Source organism: Hyposmocoma kahamanoa, unplaced genomic scaffold, assembly GCF_003589595.1.
Source record: "Hyposmocoma kahamanoa isolate Upper Pololo Valley unplaced genomic scaffold, ASM358959v1 263, whole genome shotgun sequence".
NCBI lineage: Eukaryota > Metazoa > Arthropoda > Insecta > Lepidoptera > Cosmopterigidae > Hyposmocoma > Hyposmocoma kahamanoa.
Window position 1 is genome coordinate 3,661,224 of NW_020653766.1, and position 20,374 is coordinate 3,681,597.

At 37.8% G+C, this 20,374-nt stretch overlaps 1 protein-coding gene across 2 annotated transcripts in view; it reads right to left on the reverse strand.

Annotated features, from left to right (window-relative positions):
- Positions 1 to 909: 909 nt before the first annotated feature.
- LOC113228963 (protein MON2 homolog) overlaps positions 910 to 20,374 on the reverse strand; it is a 74,857-nt gene continuing 55,392 nt past the window's right edge. For both annotated transcript variants that reach the window (XM_026462407.1, XM_026462406.1), the window contains 19 exons: positions 20,184 to 20,294; positions 19,436 to 19,611; positions 17,738 to 17,900; positions 16,043 to 16,187; positions 14,909 to 15,051; positions 14,026 to 14,133; positions 13,331 to 13,465; positions 12,750 to 12,906; positions 11,817 to 11,919; positions 10,604 to 10,751; positions 9,466 to 9,636; positions 8,804 to 8,902; positions 7,878 to 7,981; positions 6,082 to 6,239; positions 4,580 to 4,687; positions 3,607 to 3,706; positions 3,086 to 3,198; positions 2,457 to 2,643; positions 910 to 1,983 (listed from right to left, as the gene is read on the reverse strand). In XM_026462407.1, coding sequence (XP_026318192.1) covers positions 2,525 to 2,643; positions 3,086 to 3,198; positions 3,607 to 3,706; positions 4,580 to 4,687; positions 6,082 to 6,239; positions 7,878 to 7,981; positions 8,804 to 8,902; positions 9,466 to 9,636; positions 10,604 to 10,751; positions 11,817 to 11,919; positions 12,750 to 12,906; positions 13,331 to 13,465; positions 14,026 to 14,133; positions 14,909 to 15,051; positions 16,043 to 16,187; positions 17,738 to 17,900; positions 19,436 to 19,611; positions 20,184 to 20,294 — 2,361 coding nt within the window. In that variant the 3' untranslated portion in view covers positions 910 to 1,983; positions 2,457 to 2,524. The remainder of the gene's footprint in view (positions 1,984 to 2,456; positions 2,644 to 3,085; positions 3,199 to 3,606; positions 3,707 to 4,579; positions 4,688 to 6,081; positions 6,240 to 7,877; positions 7,982 to 8,803; positions 8,903 to 9,465; positions 9,637 to 10,603; positions 10,752 to 11,816; positions 11,920 to 12,749; positions 12,907 to 13,330; positions 13,466 to 14,025; positions 14,134 to 14,908; positions 15,052 to 16,042; positions 16,188 to 17,737; positions 17,901 to 19,435; positions 19,612 to 20,183; positions 20,295 to 20,374) is intronic.

Consider the following 20,374-nt stretch of genomic DNA (forward strand, 5'->3'; position numbering starts at 1 on the left):
CTGTAATTTCAATAATTTTTGCAGCACGTTGCCTCGAATGTCCGAATATAGTGAGACAACAATTACATACTAATTATTACTATTATTTAATGATTACGAATAATATAAAAAAATATATAATGCAAAGAATTACAAAAATCTGGAGTTGGTCATACGTATGAGATCGTTGCTTTCGAGAACAAAGGTGGTCTAGTTTATCCCACCTAAGATGCTATCCAAATATGCAGAGTAGCAGAGTTAGAAATCCGAGAAATAATAAACAAATAATTAAGTAAACCTCTTCTAATTAATAAGATTTTACCATATTTTGTCAGCAGTAACATTTTCATCTGTCTTGCCATTCACCAATTTGATCAATCACCGACGGAAAACCATCTAGTAAATTTAATTAAGGCAGTTGCAAGTTCATATATTGACGTGCGTTTTCATTATTTCAGTCAATCGATAAGATCTTCTATTACAAAATGACAGTTATATAATAAGCTTATATTATTTCAAGGACAATAATTTTAATATGTGAAGTTGATTAAAAATTAAAATTAAATGATTAAGTAATCAAATTTTTTTTTAAATAACTTAATAAAGGATATAATGATATTGTTTTGGTATTTTTCTACTATATTAATATTTCACGACTACTTGTAATCAACGAATACTTGAATCGATTAGTTGAATGGAATAGGTACGTGTATTCCGTTCAATCGATTTAGCGCGGAAGGAGGTTTCCATCACTAAATAGTTCTTGTGACGTCATGGTGGATACATAAAATGTGACACGCTCGGTTTTCATACAAATTGCTGTACTTGCGACGTCTATTTACATATATATCTGTCCATTCGACACTCTTAAGGAATGTAATAAATATCAATGTGTACAAATTTTATAATAACGACTTAAAAAATATTTAAATATGTCTTCATTTCAGAGGTAAGCAAATTATACTTCAATTATTTAATAAGAACGCATATTCTCCTGTGACGAATAATAATATTATTTCTGCCACCAAGCAGTAATGTGAATCTTAATGCTTTTTGGTTTTCAAGGATGAGTAAGGAAGGGTAATGGTGAAATTACAAGCACATGGGACTTGTCATCTTAAGGAGATGATTTAAAGCAATGAGTGGCAATGCAACTGTTACAGGTGGGCCAATAGTAAAGACTTGCTCGACTCGATTTTTAGTGTCACAAAAAAAGTAAATGTTTGTTCAAATCAAGTGATATTTATAAATACAAACTGTGCGAGGTGACATTGTAGAAAGTCGTTCTAATCTACATATACGTTATCTTCTTTTCTGAACTCCAGAATGGCAAGCGGAAGCAAGGCGGCCAGTTCTTGAGATACAAATATGTTCTGATAAAGACACATGAAAAGTTGCAACATTGATCCCTCGAGGTAGGACATGCAGTCGAGTTGCCGTGGTGGGTGGAGACACTTTGTGAAATCTCAAGTGACGAAATTTGAGGAGCAGAGACTGTCAGACCCGGACGCGAAACGTGATGCTCTGAAGGCTAAGACACCTACAGCCATCTTTTATTACTATGTTGACGGTGCCCTTACGTGTTGCCACTGTTTGCGAATATTTACCAACAAGATTGGCTACTGTAGCCATCTAAGGGAACATGAAAGAGCAAACAACCTCAGCTCTAATTCTAAATAATAGCAGTCGCTGTAGCCGAAACCGACTAGGACATTACACACACGCTATCAGACATATATCATAAATTACCACTTAAAATTCATCGAACGAATTAAATTTCACCTTCTATTATAAAATTTCACATACCACTAAAGATACAAATCCTACAAAATAAATAAGACTCAAAATAATTACACAATTTATTGCCTATACAATAACAGTTTAAAATTAATAACAAATGATTTGTTACAAAAATAACTGGGAACAGTTTCTAGTTCTTTTAACTTAGCCGTATGATTGTTTCAATCATGGTGATGGTTTTATTACAGCTACCGTGAATCGACACTGGAAAAAAATGAAACATATATTTACTACAATAAAGGCATAATAAAATTTTATTCGCATCGTCCCATAGATATACTGCTGAACCACACGAAAAAGAATCAAATGGCATGAAAAAAGCTTTAGTAAAAAATTAATATATATATATTAGTAGTAAAAAATTGTCTTTTATCTTCTTGAATGTATTTTTTTTAATCTGTGGGTAACACTCGAAACACCTTCAAAATCGATAGCTATTCTTCTAGGGCCGTTTTCGTATAGCTAATATTATTTCTACTACATACTATATTATAATTATTTCCACCCTGTATATTTCGGTGGCAATTTTTGTTACTTAAGTATTCAAGTATACTATTTCAGGATACTACACTGAAATATTACACAATGCCTCATGATAACCTTCTTTTTGGAATATCTGGAATGAGGTAGAGAAAAGTAACCTGAAAATGACCCATGTGCGTTCGCAAGGAACTCACCTAGAATAAGGCTATGCGGCACGAGCGACGCACTAGAGGTGCAGGGTGTAGAGCCGCCGGGTGCGGCGCTAGGGCGGCGCGGGCGCGCGCAGCAGCGCGCCGAACTGCAGCAGCGCCTCGCGCAGCGCTGCGCCCGCGCAGCACGTGTGCGCGCACGACGCCAGCGCCACCAGCGACGGGTACACGCCTGAGTCACCACGCTTCTTTCATACGTGTTTCAAAGTAACTTAAAGCTAAACCTGCAGTCGGACTTATCCACTTTATTTTGTTATGTCATAAAATAGTTAATCTCTCAGTATCAGTATCATAATCAGTACATTTGACATTGCGTGAACTAATTTATACGTAGGTACAGGCTTCTCTTTTTAGCGGTTAGATGTCGCTCAAAGAAACCAAGAAACTGACATTTGTTGATGTCAGTTCGGTTACATACTAATTAGTCTTTTGAGTCTTATTTAAATAATATGATTTTATTTCCAGACTTAGACAGACCTTTGGTATAGTTTGAGAAATTTAATGAATTCACTTTATTCAAACTTGCAATTATGACGTTTGTAGACGCTAAGAATTCTTTTGACAATAACGTCGCCATTCTTCTTTCTGCACTCAACATTTATTACTATTCTCACCTATTAACTTATGCCACGCGGTTGCGTCCACTTTGCCGGGAGCCGCTTTCTTCATGGACTCCGTTAAAGTCGCTATTGCTTTTAGCACAAACGACAGCTCTGATAACTGATGTCTGTAAGGAAAATAAAATTATTTAAACTTTTTAAATAATCGTGCCGCTGAGAATGGCTATAATTCAGATGGTGTTAGTGGCGACATCTGGTGAACCATTCTATCACTAACAACGAAAAGGCTTGCCATGGTATAGATCTATTTCATCGAGTATATATTCTGCCAAATCATTAGGGTGACAACTGAGCTCCGATTGGCCAGCCCAAACGGGTGTCGTCAATTGCTTCACTTCAAATCGACCAGTTTAACTTGAGCTTTGTTATAATGGATGAAAATTGAAAAAATACATATTTAATTACCGATGAAATGTGATTCGGGTTGTTTTGTAATTATAGTCCATTTGTTTAGGTACTTAACTAAATGTAGTGACACAGTGAGAATAGAGTTCCAGAGCTACAAGTGTACTTGCCTGGGCAAAGGTTCAGCGTTGTCATCGTCTCTCGTATACCTAGATATAACTTCTTGGAATCTGTCTAGAAGCGCTACTATTGCTAACGGGTCACTTTCATCTGAAAAAAGGAAACATTTTATCTTTTTTTTGTTGAGACAACCTCAGGAATACGTAATCACTTCTAATCGTATATAATTAACACTTTCATATTACATCAGAGGTTTTGAGCCCATGTAATTTTGAAACATAATAATTTAAATTTAAAAGGTAACGTCATAAGATTCTAGTTGTTAATTTCTAGTACATATCTATACCGCGTGAATATGTGAAATAATTTTGCATACCTTTTAAATTGGTTGAACAGAATAACTCTAATGTTAATTGCCGTCTTCTATAACCTATTCAATGGAAGTAAACTTTTTATTTATAGAAAATAGTACAATAAGTATGGTTAATATTTTTTAACTCATTGTTAAAGGTAGAAAATTTGGGTTGTAATGACCGCGTTCTCTGATCTTCATAACTGTAGTTATGAAGATATAATACATAGAGCTCCTTGTGAAAGAGTTCGTCCAGGGAAGTACGGCCACCTTAAATATTTATGCGCCAGTCATTGACAATTACTGCTTTCCTTGAAGAGTCAGGATGCTGGTGACATCACAGGCACATAGGACTTGTCAACTTATGTCACAGAGTGACAGGCGCAGTGGCAATGTCCCTCAGATCTGTGCGATTTAAAGCTCTGAGTGGCACTGCACTGTCATGGATAAGCTTGCAGCTTACCACCAGACACACGACTTGTTTGTCCCGTCACTTGATATTATAAAGAATAATGTGGTGACGTCATCTAGCAATCTTGAATATAGCGGTTAAAAGACAATACGATGCATTACAAAACACCTAGCCTCTTTAAAATACAGCGCAATTTTCTAAAGCGTCCTTGGATTGAAATAAAGTTTAATTAGTAGTTAGCTTAGGCCAATGTACTCACTGTTAACGCCGGCAAAAGAGTCCATGTCTTCTAACATAGAGAACTGTAGTAATGTTTCAAAACAAGTTCGAGCGAACTCCTCTCTCTCTCGTAATTCTTGCTCGTTTTCTGTAAGAGTAAAAATTATGTCGTTATTTCTTTATTTATTTACTGCCGCAGTGGCCGAACGGTTACCATGCCGGATTGCCACGCAGAGGTCTCGGGTTCGATTCCCAGGCCGGGAGAAATATTTATATGGCCTACATTTATTTCTTGGGCTATGAGTATGTGCGCGTTATTTATTTATCACTACAATAGTGTAGCATTCCATAACTAAATTAGAACTAAAAATAATTTTATAAATTGAATAATAATGACAATTAATTAAAGCCAATTATAATAAAGGACAATAACGAATAATATACAATTAAATAGAATTGATTATGAACAAAGCAAAAACAGTGTTGCCTTCATGAACTAGCTCTCGAAACAAGTAAAAATGTCTATTTCTTCAATAATTAATGTCTTAAAATTAATTTCTTAATGGGGCAAGTAAGAGGCGCCTTGTTGAGCAGATTGGATCTGAATTATTATTAATACACAGGGGTGAACAAAAGGACCCTCCCCGCGCGACCTATCATTCCTTGGGGACTACACCGATTGGCAAATACGTTCACCAAGGTGTGCAATTAGAGATGGGCAGTGAGTTAAAACTAGTGTTGGGTTGTGGAAAAACTTTGAGAAAATAATGTTTCGCACCCCTCGTGAAAGAATCGCATAAGTGGAATTTCGTCAAACATGTTTATTGCTCCATTAGATACATAAATAACCTCTCCACATCCCTCCGATTGGAGAGGAATAGGATTTTATTTTTCTGTATCTAACCTCCAACTGGAAAAATTCCTTTGATCCGGCTGGATTCGAACCGACGTTTTCTAGCAAACCGTGGCAGATGTTGTGCCAACTAAGTCACGGAATGAACCAGCGGACCTCACGAATTTTTCTATGTGGACGCGAACCTGCTTCTGTCGTCTTAATCTTGCCAATTTTTCTTCGTCATACCACACAAAATAGTATAATGAGTAGATAAGTCCTTTGACGATAATTCACATATGTATTATTGGGGTTTTTTTTTTTTGAAGTAACTCCACTAGTTTTTATTAAGATTAATAATATAAAAATCAAACATGTAGAAAAAGTTTTACTGCGTCGAAGAAGGTTCTAAAATCCTTCACTAGATGTCACTAGTTGTTCAGAATGCCGAAAAAATCCCGTATAAAGATCTTTAACAAAAACGCTGAAGATTTTCAACAACTTAATAACTTTCGACCCGTAGCTTAGTTGGTAAGAGCGATACTACGGTGCAGTATGGTCGTGGGTTGAAGTCCCATCGGGTCGAAAAAGCTTTTCTATGTGTTCGATCTTATTAATAATCATGATAATACACATACTTACTGGGCTTTGTTTAGGACACCTTGATTTATTATGTCAGTTTCCCAAAAGTGAGAACATACAAAACTTACGTGTAGCGTTGTTCTGTTGCTGGTGCACATGTAGCGACCCAGCGCGCACCAAGGCGAGAACTTTTTGCACGTGAATCGAGGGTACCCGAGGCGAGCCCCGAAGGACTTCGTCCCGGATGAGGACCACCAGCTCGCGGGCGTGAGACGTGCCGCCCACACTGACCAAAAAACCTTACTTTATAAATATATACATTGATAACACGTTTATAGCCACGCATAACGCCAGTCTGTCTCGAAAATTAATTAAGCTTAAAAGGCAAGAGCTTCGTACTCTAACTGCCTCCGTGGCCGAATGGTTACCATGCCAGACTGCCACGCAGAGGACCCAGGTTCGATTCCCGGACCGGGAGAAATATTTGTATGGCCTACATTCATTTCTCTCGTGAGTTTGGGTGTAATTTGTGGTTGTCTATGTGTGTGTCCATGGCACCCGCAACACAGGGTCTCCATACTGCGAAACTTTTTTTTAAAAAAAGAAAAATCTAACTGCCGCCCTAACGGGTCATGGTCCATACAATCCAGTGCAAGGATACGGCCGCGCACATTCTACTACAGTGCTCCGGCGTGGCCAACTACAGGGCAAAATATCTCGAGGTCGCTCCTCTACACCACAAGCAAAGTAGGAGCCTGGATGTCGAGTTGCGGACACTAGCCCGTTACACCAAGTACCAACGCGTTTATAGTCTTCACATAGATCCACACAATAATATAAAAGAAAAAGAGGAGGTCCCGGGTTTGATTCTCGGTAAGACTGATTTTGGAAACGAATTTTTGCGAATATCGTTCTAGTACTGGTAGTAATACGTGTCATTGTTTGCCATTATTATTAACCAAAAAAAAACCTTAGCTTTCAAAGGTATTAGCAGCAGTAGAACTGTGAAGGAGTCCGTTCAGGCCACCAGACTTATTTCTGCTGTCTAGCAGTAATGTTTTCTTTATGATATCAAGTAACGGGAAGAACACGTCATGCGCCTGGTGGTATAGTTCAATTTACAAAGCTGGTTACGGTGACGTTTGAGATATCTAATCGAACGTTTAACTCGGAAGGTTCTGAATAACTCGGAAAGCGCCCTTCGATTCGAGAACAATATCCAATGGAACCATTGACTTACAATTATATGGACGTCGGGTCCGCGCTAAAAAGTGTCCGAACTTATAGGCGCGTTAAAATCGTATACAGAGCGTCAGCTTCAGTCTTCGTTTGTTTCTTCTGACAGCGAAGCAAGCGAAATTAGACAGTACTGCGATGACATTACAATTTAAATTCAACGTTTTAGCTTTTTCATATTCCTTTACATGTCACTACGTTTAAATAGGTTGACTTGGGACATTTTTTTCGTGGTTTTTGTATTAGACCCGTCGTCCATTTACTTGTAAGTCAATGAATGGAACGATTCGATTCGAAGAGTTATGAATCGGGGTCCTGGTTGAAAGTTTATTTAAAAATAGAATGAGTGTAACGTAAAAATTGTAAATATCATGACAATCGAGTCTCACAGACAGCCGATCAAAATTATATTTGAAAATAAATCCAATTCTCCCGTTTAAAGGCTATATACGTGACATTGGCGGAATTCCGAAAGACACAGAACAAGCCACGAAGAAGAACGATTATAATCATAAAGATCCGAGGGATACTGCCAATTTCACCAGCATCCTTAACTCTTCAAAATCAGAACGCAATAACACGCACATGACTGCTTGGAGGCAGAAATAGGTAAGGTGGCAGCTCTTCCCTGAATAAATTCTTTCACAAGCAGCTCTACTCCTACTGGTGTTTTGCGAATTGTACTTACGGTGGATCAAACATGAAAGTTTCCAGTACAGAGGGTAATGTTTCCCAGAAGTCCTTGTATACATCAGGCCGCTCTCGCGCCAGAGGTAAACCTGTTCCTAATATCTGGAAACCACGTTTAAGGTTAAAGTATCCTGCTAACATCAAAAATCTTCTAAACTCACATATCTTTACATCACAATTAAGCAAATTACACTTGAATTAAACTCTACTATTGTCTGCCTTTTTTGAAGATGGAAAAAATGACAGTTCATTGCGTAATAGTGTTGCCCGCTTGCAAGCTAGTGATTGCAGTCGATAAATATTATATCGACTATAGACTGGTAACCAACATGGATACGCTTATTTCATAAATAGCTAAACTTATTTCATTCATCTTCAGCCCTTTATAAGTCCAACTGCTGGGCACTGGTTCATTGGAATTGTTAATTTTTGAAAATTCATTCATACATTGTGTTTTTAATACACATCTCCTATGTGTATTAAAAACACAAATAGGAGACAGATTTTAAAGTTTCTTATTTTCATTTAATATACATAATAAAATCAGCCTGTCGCTATTGAAATGTACATGACTAAAAATTGAATTTGATAATAATAGAGCAACTGTCAAAATAAGAATAAAGAATACAATAACGCAATTAGTAATCATTAGAACGTCGTAACATTTACAATGCAGAGATTTTTGGCAAAATTTTACCTACATAATTTCACTATACACCGATAAAAATGTCGACAATAACTACATCACTATTTAAAATTTAACGAAAATTAGCAACCCAAGAAATGTCATTTTACTTCACCTTCAACAGACTAACGCACTCATAAGGCAATTTTCTTGAAGAAGAATGAGTAAAAGCTCTAGGGGTTACTCTTTGTAAATAAACATTCGTACACTTTTATACAAAACAAAGTTAAAATACTTACTTGCAATAAAAGTGAAGCTATCTGCGTGGGTTCGTCCGGTTGGTCGTTGCTTCTTCGCCGCTTGTCGACCGTGCATTTCTTAACGGCCGAATGGAGAGCCTACGACGCGAGAAAAAAAAATTGGTTACAGAGCCCTCTGTTGGCAAATGATAAAACTTCACAGGCGGCTATTACCTGAATTAACGAAACAGTGTTACTTGTCAAACGGTTCAATGGTTTACCTAAAACGTATTTGTCAAAAATTTTCGTATTAGATGTAATATAAATGAAACTGTATTTATTTTTGTACTGTCGTAGTGTATTCTCGTATCTGTATTATAAACACACAGTTAAGAGCAGTTGTGTTGACGAATGGTTTTTGGGCATCTGATACGTCACGACAGTTTTCGAAAGAAAGAGAGAAAAAGAACGAGACGAGGTTATTTAGTTCCGATAAGGGAACAAATTAATGTCGTAACGTAACAGGAAGTTAAAAACTGAGGGCGCTGCTGAACAGGGATTATTGGATTTTTAAATAAGAAGAAAGAATTCTGTGGCCGTTGGGAATTTCCACGAATAGGAATAAATAAAAAATGAGCAAGCGAGTGCATTTTAATTACTGGTCATTTTGATTGGGGTAGGTGAATTAGGCACAGCGCCCTCTGTGGAGCGAGGAAGCCAACCTGCAGCAGCTGCGGCAGCACGTCGACGCAGAGCGCCGGCGCCGCCCGGTACAGCGCCGCGGCGGCCGCCAGGCAGCGCGCCGTGGCGCCCGGCTGGTCGGCGCAGGCGCGCGCCAGCCCCGTCAGCGCGCCGAACATCGCCGACAGCAGCTCGTGCCGCACTAGCGCCTCCTGCTCGAAACTTACAGCTTAGACAGGACATAGACGTTATTGCGGAGGCCGGAAAGCAAAGGGCTGCCAGACGAGAATGAGTTACGCGAGGTTATACGAGTCGGGCAGTCCCCGTTCCCGTCGTAGTATAGCGCTTTTCCCAAACAATGCGAGGAGATAATAAAACATAAAGAATGAAGGAGAATATGTAACCGAAAAAGTAATCATACATTTTCATGTATTTTAGTGTGCTTTTAGGCAGAAACAAGTTTTCTATAACAAATTATGCTTCTTGTTCTACGCCAAGCAGAGATCCCGCGTTCAAGTTCTGAGTTGGGAGAAATATTTATATGGCTATTTATATATAATTTATGGTTGTCTATGTGTGTGTCCATGGCACTCACGGTACAAGGTTTACCTAGTGCGGAGCTCAGAGATCAGAGAGAAAAATAAAAAAAAATTGGGCCACATTATCCTATGCTGTATTGGCGCTCCTTTAACTAGAACTCATTTTTTTTGAAGAAAATATAAAACATAGAAACAACAAAAAAGAATCATAAATTCATTTTAGAATAAAACTACTTTTGTTTATTTTATGACGTCTTTTTTAATGTAGTGCAGTATATACGTGCACCATAATTAAACGCAAAAATAAGCAATATCAAAGACAATATTTTTTTAATTCTCGTAATTACGGAAACCGATGCTAGTGAGCAAATGGCAGTATGACAGTTTTTCTTTAGTCTATTTACATAACTCTTTGTTAGTAGATATATTTAAAAGGTTAAAACAACACGCCCCATAAATGGACAAACTTCTATATTGTAATGCAAACATTTCTGAACGTGTTTGAGAAAAAGTAACTTACGTAATCCGAATTCAGATTTCATATTGGAAGCAAGGTATATTAGAGGTTTAAGGGATATTAAGCACGGGTGCACCTAATACACATGTTCATCACGCATATTACCCTCGTTTATGGACCTACCTTATGCACAGTGTCGAGACAATGAAGGGCGTGCAAACTAACAGGCGCGCAAGTAGTGCCGAGGCCGTCCAGCGCCGACGCCGAAGGTTCCACTGAGCAAATGTTCGACAAACATTCGCCTAACTTCTGAACGTCTGCAGGGGTGAATCTAGTAACAATAGAAAAATACTGTAAACTAAATTAATACGAGCTAGGACTGTTACTTCTTCTTCAACTCGGAAAGACCACTCTGTCTGACTTTCCGGCTCAATGTTGGCATTCAAACCATTGTTTCTACTAATTATCGGTCAAAATATTTGAAAAATAAAAGTAATAATTGTCAATCAAAACACTACGCCTACTTAATTTTAAGACCTGTTCTGTTTTTATTTTGTTTCTTTATTTTTTTTACAAAATTCGTTTTTTTTGTTATTTTTTCTAATTATATTTTTTGCTTTTTTATTCACAAAATTCGGGGAGCATAATAATATTTGATTTTTAATTCGGGACTTAATCATGCATAAAACTTAATTTTGTTACCTCGACGTTTTGCAATGTCCATGTTCTCGAAGGAACTGCAGAGGCAGGTGTCACCCTAATGCACAAATAAATAATGAAGACCAAGTGCGGTTAGTTAGAAAAACTCGCACGGCTAGATGATGCTGACACCCGCCTCTTCAGTTCTTCGAGACAATGGACGTTGCATACGTCCGAAACGTCGAGGTAATTAAAATATGTTCTATACATACTCGAATTGAAAATCAAATAATGTAAAATCGTGAAAGTTTAAATAAAAATAAGAAAATGACAAAAAAATATAGTTGGTAGTTCATTGGAGGTATCGAAAACATGGGACAGATTTATGTTTGCTATTAATTATCAGTCGAAACATTTAACAGATATATTTTTTCTACTATTATCGGTCAAAACAATTGACACAGTTGCTAATTATCTGTGAAAACATTTGAAGTATTTCTTGGTTCTTCTAAAATATGTGATTTATACAGAAACACTGTTAAAGGATTTGTTATATCTCTAAGGTACAGGAGACCAAATGTAGGTACATTTAGATTGTAAATGAGTTATACCTAGATAGTTAAAATTAGTTATTATTAACTTAAAGCTATTTAGAAACTTAAAGTAACTTAAAGCAAACATTGCTCCTTTTCCTCGCCGATACGAACGATGTGTAAGGAGAGAACGGCAATATTATAAATATAAAATACAAACTTACGTAGGTCGTATGTGTTGGAAGATGAGAGGGAATATTTGGACTAAAGTTGTGAGGAAGTTGAGCGAGGGTGCGTACATTTCCACCGCCTTGCCGTCTTCGGGCACTGGAGACAAAATGGTAAATTAAAGCAAGGTACTGACAGAATTTAGAGTTCATACGTACGGTTAATTATCGCATATCGTCTGATGTGTGGCAATAAGTTTGTTGGTTTAGGGCAGATCCAATGTTTACGCAGCAGGATGAGGACTAATTGTTGGTTCATAAAAAAAAATATTTAAAAAGAAATTCTAACGTATGAAAATTCTCGAAGAACTATACAAAGCTAAGTAAAATTTTTCAAATTCAAAATAGTTTGTTCTCAGACAACTTTAGTCGATAATAAATACAGAGTTATATAAATATACAGGCTACATGAAAGAGAATTCTCGGATCTCATCATTTGTAGTAGTAGTAGAGCTCCTTGTAAAAGAGTTCCTAGGAAGTACTGCCTATTGCCTATTTCTGCTGCCAAGCAGTAATGTCAGCATTGCTGCGTTCCGGTTTTGAAGGGTAAGGGTGCTGGTGAAATTACAGGCACATGAGACTTGTCAACTTGTGTCTCAGGGCGACAGGCGCAGTCGCAGTGCCCCTCAGATCTATGTGATTTACAGCCCTGAGTGGTACTGCAGCATTTATGGACAGGCGTGTCACTTACCACCAAGTGGGCTTCTTCGTCTCGTCACTCAGTCAGTCAGATAAACCATCCATGACTGTGTTTTGACGCATAATGGCTAAGTTGGAAGTATAAGGGACAATATAACTGAGACCTGACGATGAGGCAGAGGCAGATGCCATGTTAATCCAGACGACTCATGCTAAGATCCACTGTTGTCAGTTTCGGTGGACTCTTTTGAGGTCTATAAGGTGCTATTATAAGACCGGTAATCAACTCACAGGGTTGTGGTTCTGATAAAGCAGAAGCGATGTTAGTCCAGGCGGTCCAAGCTGACGCCCATACTCGTCTCTGCAGTACCCCGCCTTCTGTGGCCTCTGCCGCCCTCCCTGCTGCCGATACTACCTCTTGGAATGATTTTAAAGCTGCTACTGACACCTGGAAGCGTAAATTTACAATTTATTACTTATTTTAATTGTTACAGCACAAAATATAAATTGATAAAATAGTTTGAGCTGGCCCTAATTTTTACATGTCGCCACTGGGTTTCGAAGAATTCTTCCACTGATCCTGTTCTTTAACAAAGCATTACACAAATAAAGAACAATGGCGAACTCCGACATTAAATTTTAAAATAAATTTATGAAAAAGGTGTGACAATATAGAGTTTAAATTCCTGAAGAAATTTGGTTCTGAGTTTACTATTCTGAGAAGTCTAGAATTAAAGATATTCCACTTTGAAGTTTTGGAGGTAATATTTTACATAATTGAATAAAATATAATTATTCATACAAAGATCGACTTACTTATACTTATAGTTGTCCCAGAGTCACCAATCCGCCTGAAAGGACAGAAATCTCACCTCGTGGCTCCTTCTCAATGCGAAGTCAGTGATATAATCTAGAAGCGCCGCCCAGGACCTGCTGAAGTCTCCTACTGTAGTCAACAGCTGAAACCTGGAGTGGAATACTCGCGATACCCCTGAGAGGGTTAACACCTGAGGAATAATAAATCAAAACTGGAAACACTTTCATTTTGCAATCAAATTTGAAATAAATACTGTTTACATCGAGTTCTCAGGCTTTCGCGATTGTTACACATAGGAAACGAAACTATTTTTCCCGATTTAAATCGCGTATATTTGTTTTTTCAAACATACCGACGTTTCGGGCCCTTTACAGGTCCCATGGTCACGGTTGACTGAGGTGGTACAGTCATCAACCAGTTATGTCTAATATTAATGCAAACCACTCTACTTTTTCATTATAGTTACAAAGTTATTAATTAAATACCTTATTTTTAACGTTGGTTTCTTTGAAAAAGCTTATTTGAAATACGCGATTTAAATCCGGAAAAAAATTATTTGATTTAGAATCGATTAGTTTAATGGAATATCGATAATATAATATCGATTTAGAGCGAGCGGAAAGAGGTTTCCATCACTAAGTAGTTCTTGTAACGTCATAGTGGGTACAAAATATGTGGCACGCTTGGTTTTCATACAAATTGCTGTACTTGCGGCATCTATCTAGATATATGTCTGTGGTGGTAACTCACCTGCGTTTCGGCCCATTGTTTCTGTGCCGTATTTCTCGTGTGATGTATTAATATGTGTTCTCCCGTGTCCACCTTCTCTGAACTCGCTATGTTCGATTGTTTTTGAACCTGTAACAACAAATATGCTTGATAAATAACAGGATAGCGATACGTATTTAGTTAAGGTAAATATCTCTGCAAAAGCCCTAATGCCCCTCCCACTCCGCTGCTATTGTTGCCATTTTTTTAAATCGACGACTCCTCTTACGTGAAGTATCGTATGTCGAAATTGCCAACTTTACAGGGGAGCGTTTTAAAGTTTTGAATTCATTGAAATGAGCATAACACATATCGGTTAGATGAACAACCAAAATTTATTTTATCATTTTAAAATTTACTAGTCACGTGCTATACTCATTTCAGTGAATTCAAAACTTTAAAACGCTCCCCTGCAAACTTGCCAATTTCGACATACAATACTTTACGTAGGAGGGGTCGGAGTAATCGATAACTGTTTTCTTTAAAATGGCAATGAAGTAATAGATAATCGTTTAAGACTTATCTATTGCATCCAGAAAAGCCGAGGCATCCTAATAGTTCGACCTATTGCCTTCAGAGGCAGTAGGTCGCGGGTTAGAAACCGGACTCGTGCCTCTGAGTTTCTCGGAATTTATGTGCAAAATTAAATTTAAAATTTACCGTGAGCTTATCGGAGAAGGAAAACACGGTGGTAAAACCACCAGCCCTCGTAAAACGTGTGACGTTCCCAACCCAAATCGGGCCAACGTGGCGGATCATGGCCTTAAGAGATCAGTGCCTAGCAGTAGAACGTATAAATGGGTGGATGATAATGTGTACGTACTGTGAAATAAACAAATTACAAATTTTGTAAGGGCTACATCACCTGATCCAGCATAGGGAAGAGCACAGCCAACAAAGTTCTCCAGGCGGGCTTGCTAAGTAGAGTGCCGTGGGCGCCGATGCAGCTAAACAACGTCTGGCTGGCCGCACGGCGGACTGGTGCTCTCGGTTCCGTACATAGTTCACCTAAAAAAATTAATAGTTTGTCATATTATTTATTTTTATTGAATATTATATACACACATCAGAATCTAGAATCAAGGTTTTCTCAAATTTATATTAATAATAAAATTACTAACAGTATTTAAATAAAAATCTATGGAGTTTTCTCACTCTCTTTCAAATTACTCGAAATGACTTCATAGGTGTTGTACGTTAACGACGATGTGCATTTTTTGAGGTTGCACCACTTTTGCGGCGTGGATAGTAGATCAATTATGTTGTAGTTCAATCCGAGCCTCAACAAATCTAGAAAATTCGGACCCTCTTCGGATGTTGCTTGTGCACTAAGTCCGAAAAGATTCGAATCCGAGAAAATACGGATAGCGTAGTATACCTGAAAGGGTTGTAACCCTAACAACCGTGATCAGGATCACGGCAGTAAAACAGGAAACTTCCGGTCCACAACATTTATTAAAAGAAGTAAAGTAAAACGAAAGGTAAAGTAAAAAAAACCCTTGTATTATGTTGAATTACAGATATTGGATAGACTGTTATTCGCTCATTATGGTCGATACAAGATTTACATTGATTGTATTATGATTAAACTTGAAAAGAATAAAAAATTTGACAATTTGATTTAGTAGTTCTGTCCGCTATCGCGGTCAAGCAGAGAGTGACCATGGTACGAAGCAAAAATGAGAAAGCGAAGGAAGATGGAGTAATTCAAATTTAAAATTTAAACAAGCAAAAGAAAAAATGATACGATACAAAAAGGTGAGTTGACGGTGTAAGGAGGTCACACCGTCACAACCTACAGATAAAATGATCCCTGTGACATTTAATCATTTTTCGGATTCGGAACTGACACGAATAGGACGTAGCGAGCAAATGCTCTGTATCCGCGGAGTAGCAAAGAACTTGACATCCATTTTTATTTGTCAAATCTTAAGCAATAATTCGTAATTCTACCGATAGATGTCGTTGTCAGTAGCTTCAACGCAGTTGTTTGACTTACTGAGTCTAATGTAAAGACACATCCAGAGCTTGTCGAGTGGAGGCAACTCAGCATGGTTGGGCACTTCTGGGCACACCGCCGTGTCATTAGCCAGGGCTGCCACTAGCTTGTCGCGGTTGTGGTAGAGGTAGTCAGAGATGTTCCACTGGTAAATATTAAGAGATTAATGTTATTAGTTGGATGTTAATAAGCAATAACGTGTCAAACAACACGATCATATCAGAGGCCATTGAAATTAAAAAACATCCTAATTTCAACAGGGAAGATGGTTTCTCCGTACCACCAGTTTGGAATCCAATATATCCTCTGATGAAAAATCCCAAACAGACACACGACTGCAGATCTAATGAATATGTTTTAATTTATACCAATTTCTATTATTAATTATAATATTATAAACTGAACTTAATAAAAATTTATTCAATAAAATAATTTGTAAAACGTAATGTAGCGTAAATTGGAATGTTTTCTTTGTAAAATTAAAAATAAAGTATATCATTAATAGGGTGGTTTGCATTAATATTAGACATAACTGGTTGATGACTGTACCACCTCAGTCAACTGTGACCATGGGACCTGTAAAGAGCCCGAAACGTCGGCTTGTTTGAAAAAACAAATATAGGCGATTTAAATCCGGAAAATATACTTCCGGACACATAATTCGAGCCACCTCGCATTTTTGTCTTAAAATCTTAGAATACAAAAGTAGTCTTATCGTCGAAGACAAAGTTTTCCCCCGGTTTTGTAAATCCAAATTTCCAACATGGATTTATGGAAAAGGCGTTTAGTATACTAATTTCAAAATTGCTTTATAGTTTTTGATCAATCAAACATTGTTTAAGCGGAGGGCATTTAACACTGAAAATGCGAGGTGGCTCGAATTATGTGTCCGGGAGTGTAGTTTCATTTCCTAAACATAATCATAGTTTTACGAAAATGGCGCCTATAGATTTCGTTGATTTTGATAGTTTGTCTAAAATGTACTTTTGAAAACTTTTGCTGCTATGCTTGTTGTTATTGGGGAATTACAGTAATAACTCACAACAATTCATCATTCCTGAGGTAACAACAGCAAAAGTTTTCATATTTGGTGTGGTTGTTGGGCACATTCATATCATTAGTACCGTATCGACTCATCCGTAGAACAAAGGTCTATGTGCAAGACTACTTGTTCTCAGGACATAGTACATTACGTACCTTCTTCGTCGCTGTGGATGTCAGATCGACTGTCGTTCGATTTTGTATTAGCAAAACGAAATAAGATATATTAATTCTCAAAACACCTTAACACAGGCTTTAGTTTGAATAACGAAATTGTTCTCATAGCGTACTTATTATCTTTTAGCTATATAATCGCATTGGACTTTGTTCTTCGGATGAGTCGGTATGTATATATAGATACGAAATGTTATTTAATTTGTTTGAAAACTATTCTGCCAAATCATTAGTGTGACAACTGCGCCCCGATTGGCCAGCCCGAATTCGAAACAATTGATGGGTGTCGTCAATTGTTCCACTTCCAATCGACCAGTTTCACTTGAGCTATGCCATAATGGACAATTATTGCAAAATTACATATTTAATTACCGACGAAATGTGATTCCGTTTGTTTTCTAATTAGATGTTTTGCTGTTTTTTCCACACCACCGAATGGAACCTGACTGGAATGGAAGATGACTACGACTATTCACTCACCATAAGTCCCACAGCCGTAAGGCTGATGTTGAGTTCCTTGGTCTGTTGCGCAAACGCAGCAGCTGTAGTCAAAACGCGTCGGAGACACCTCGGGCCGGCGCAGCCGAGAAGGTCGCCGGCTACCACTTGCGCGCATTGGAAGGCTGACCGGATAAGTTGTTCACTGTAAAAATGTGTTATTTATTTATACTCACTGGTTCACACCTGTCTCCCAGCCGGGTAGGACGAGACTATGAACCTCCACTCGCTACTTTCTTAATCTCTTCCGTGGACTGATAACTCAAGACGATGGCTAATCGCGATAAATACACACATTTTACATTGACAAGCTGCAATTTATCAAAGCAGTTTAGCAGTGATACCAAACGAATCAACTTGATGGCGCTTATTGCAAAGATTTTTATGGTAAGTGCTGGCTATCCTTTTATTTTATTTAGGATTAGCGCCATCTATCCACATTAGGAAGCGTTAATTTAAAAAATAAAAGTACCGGCATGCTATGATGACCGTTTTGACAGATTACAACAGTGAGGTCATGTCTCAATTCATTATCGTAAAAAACATAATCAAATGCGAGTCGCAACAATAAGTTTTTAGACAGATCGATAGATTTATAACTAGTATTGCAAGGGGTTGCTCATTAGAAAGTTTTAATAAAACGAAAATAAAATTGTTTACTTAACATTTTTCGTATTAAATTTAAAGTTTTTTAAATTCGAATCTCGAAAAACAAATGTCGAGTTGTGTCGTAAAATTATACATTACATAAATTTTACTACACGTCACGTAGTTATGAATTAATACGAAACTTGATGAGCGGACAAACGTCAAAACGGCCATCATAGCGTGCCGGTACTATAGTTTGTAGCACACACTGCCATCTATTGACATCCATATTTATTAAAGTTCAGAGAATAATATAATGATCAATATTTCAATAATATTACAAGGAAATAACTGACTTCTCATATTTCATAATTTGATATCCATGGCCATTTACATAACATAAAGGCTTAACTGAACTAGATATAAGACGGAATTTTGACCTTTTTCAGAGCTACGATCTGTAGTATGAAGATTAGCAGACTTCCTAAGTTATAGGTCCATATCTGTTCATAGATTTTTTTTATGATGACTAAGTAAATGGAATAAAAATATAGTGCGTCTGGTGGTAAGGCAGTGGCAGTAACACTTTCCCCTTTCCATCTTGGGGAGACTAGACCTAGGCTGAGATTTGTGACGCTTCCACTTTTATGTGGCGAATGACTATAGAGTGGAATCCCCTGCCTGCAGATTTGTTCACGGAAAACTTGGGCCGTTTTCAAGGCCAGAGTGAATAGGCATTATTCAGATGTGCACGCTCCATCGGCGATCTTTCCGTCAGGAGGTCAGATGGGCACTCATTTTTTGATAAAAAAAAATAATTCTGAGAAATAACGCACACTTTTTTTTTTAATAACGCACACACTCAACACGGCCCCGCACTAAGGAAGCCCTCTATCGTGGGTGCCATGGATACACACATACACAACCACAACTTACACTCAAACTTACGAGAGAAATTTCTTCCGGCCCGGGAATCGAACCTGGGACTTCTGCGGGGCAGGCCGGAATGGTAACCATTTGGCCACGGAGGCAGTAAAATAATGTCTAACTATATGCAGAAAGAGGCAAGAACGAATCAGCTAGTATTAATACCTGTGATGTGCAGATATAGCAGAGATTATCTCCATCATCAGAGGCCAAGCCGCACCAAGCTGGTCTCCTCGTGAATGTAATAGCCGTGCGGCGCATTCCAGCTGCCGCGCTCTGACGTCACAATGCCGTACTGAACATAGTTCCGCCAGGGGTTCCAGAAGAAGGCGTTCTCGAGCCTAAAAGAATCCATTTGTGAGAAAACGCGAATCTACACTCGTTCTGTAGATTCGCAAGCGATGTACTGTGTTTTGAACAGTGTATTTGTGCAGTGAACACAAATGTTGTGTATTCTCCCTTTATAACATTTTGTGTAATTTTATATGCTCTAACAATATTATGCTCTAGTTTATTGTTTGTCAAATCAAGTAATTTATTGTGTACGTATGTCTAGAAGGTCTTAATAACATTATTGTGTCAGTACGTATTGCCAACTTTATAACGTACAATTAACTTAATGAAAATAATTTAAAAGTATATTAGTTTTAATTCTAAAATGTCAAATCTTAATTTTAATTTCAATTCTTAATAATATCCTACGTGTGAGTTTGGGTGTAAACATTTTACACCCAAACTCACGAGAGAAATAAATGTGCCTCTTCGTGGCGGTCCAGCATGGTTACCGTTCGGCCACAGGGGCAGTCATTATTTTGTGTAGTTAACTATTATACTATGTTATTGTCATTTATATAATCGCTAGTTTGTAAAGTCTAACTCTACATTTGTCTTACACATACTTATGCAAACTCACCTCAGTTACATGAACAGGGTTGTTGTGATGATACTGGAAAGCGGCTTGCACTAAATAAGTTATGGCTTCGACGCCCCATTCTCTCATTCTTATATGAGGATGTTGACACACCTGGAAAATAATTTTTTTTAGTTGCGCTTACCAGCTGAGCCTAAAGGTTATCCCACATATAACTGCCACTGCCTCGCCTC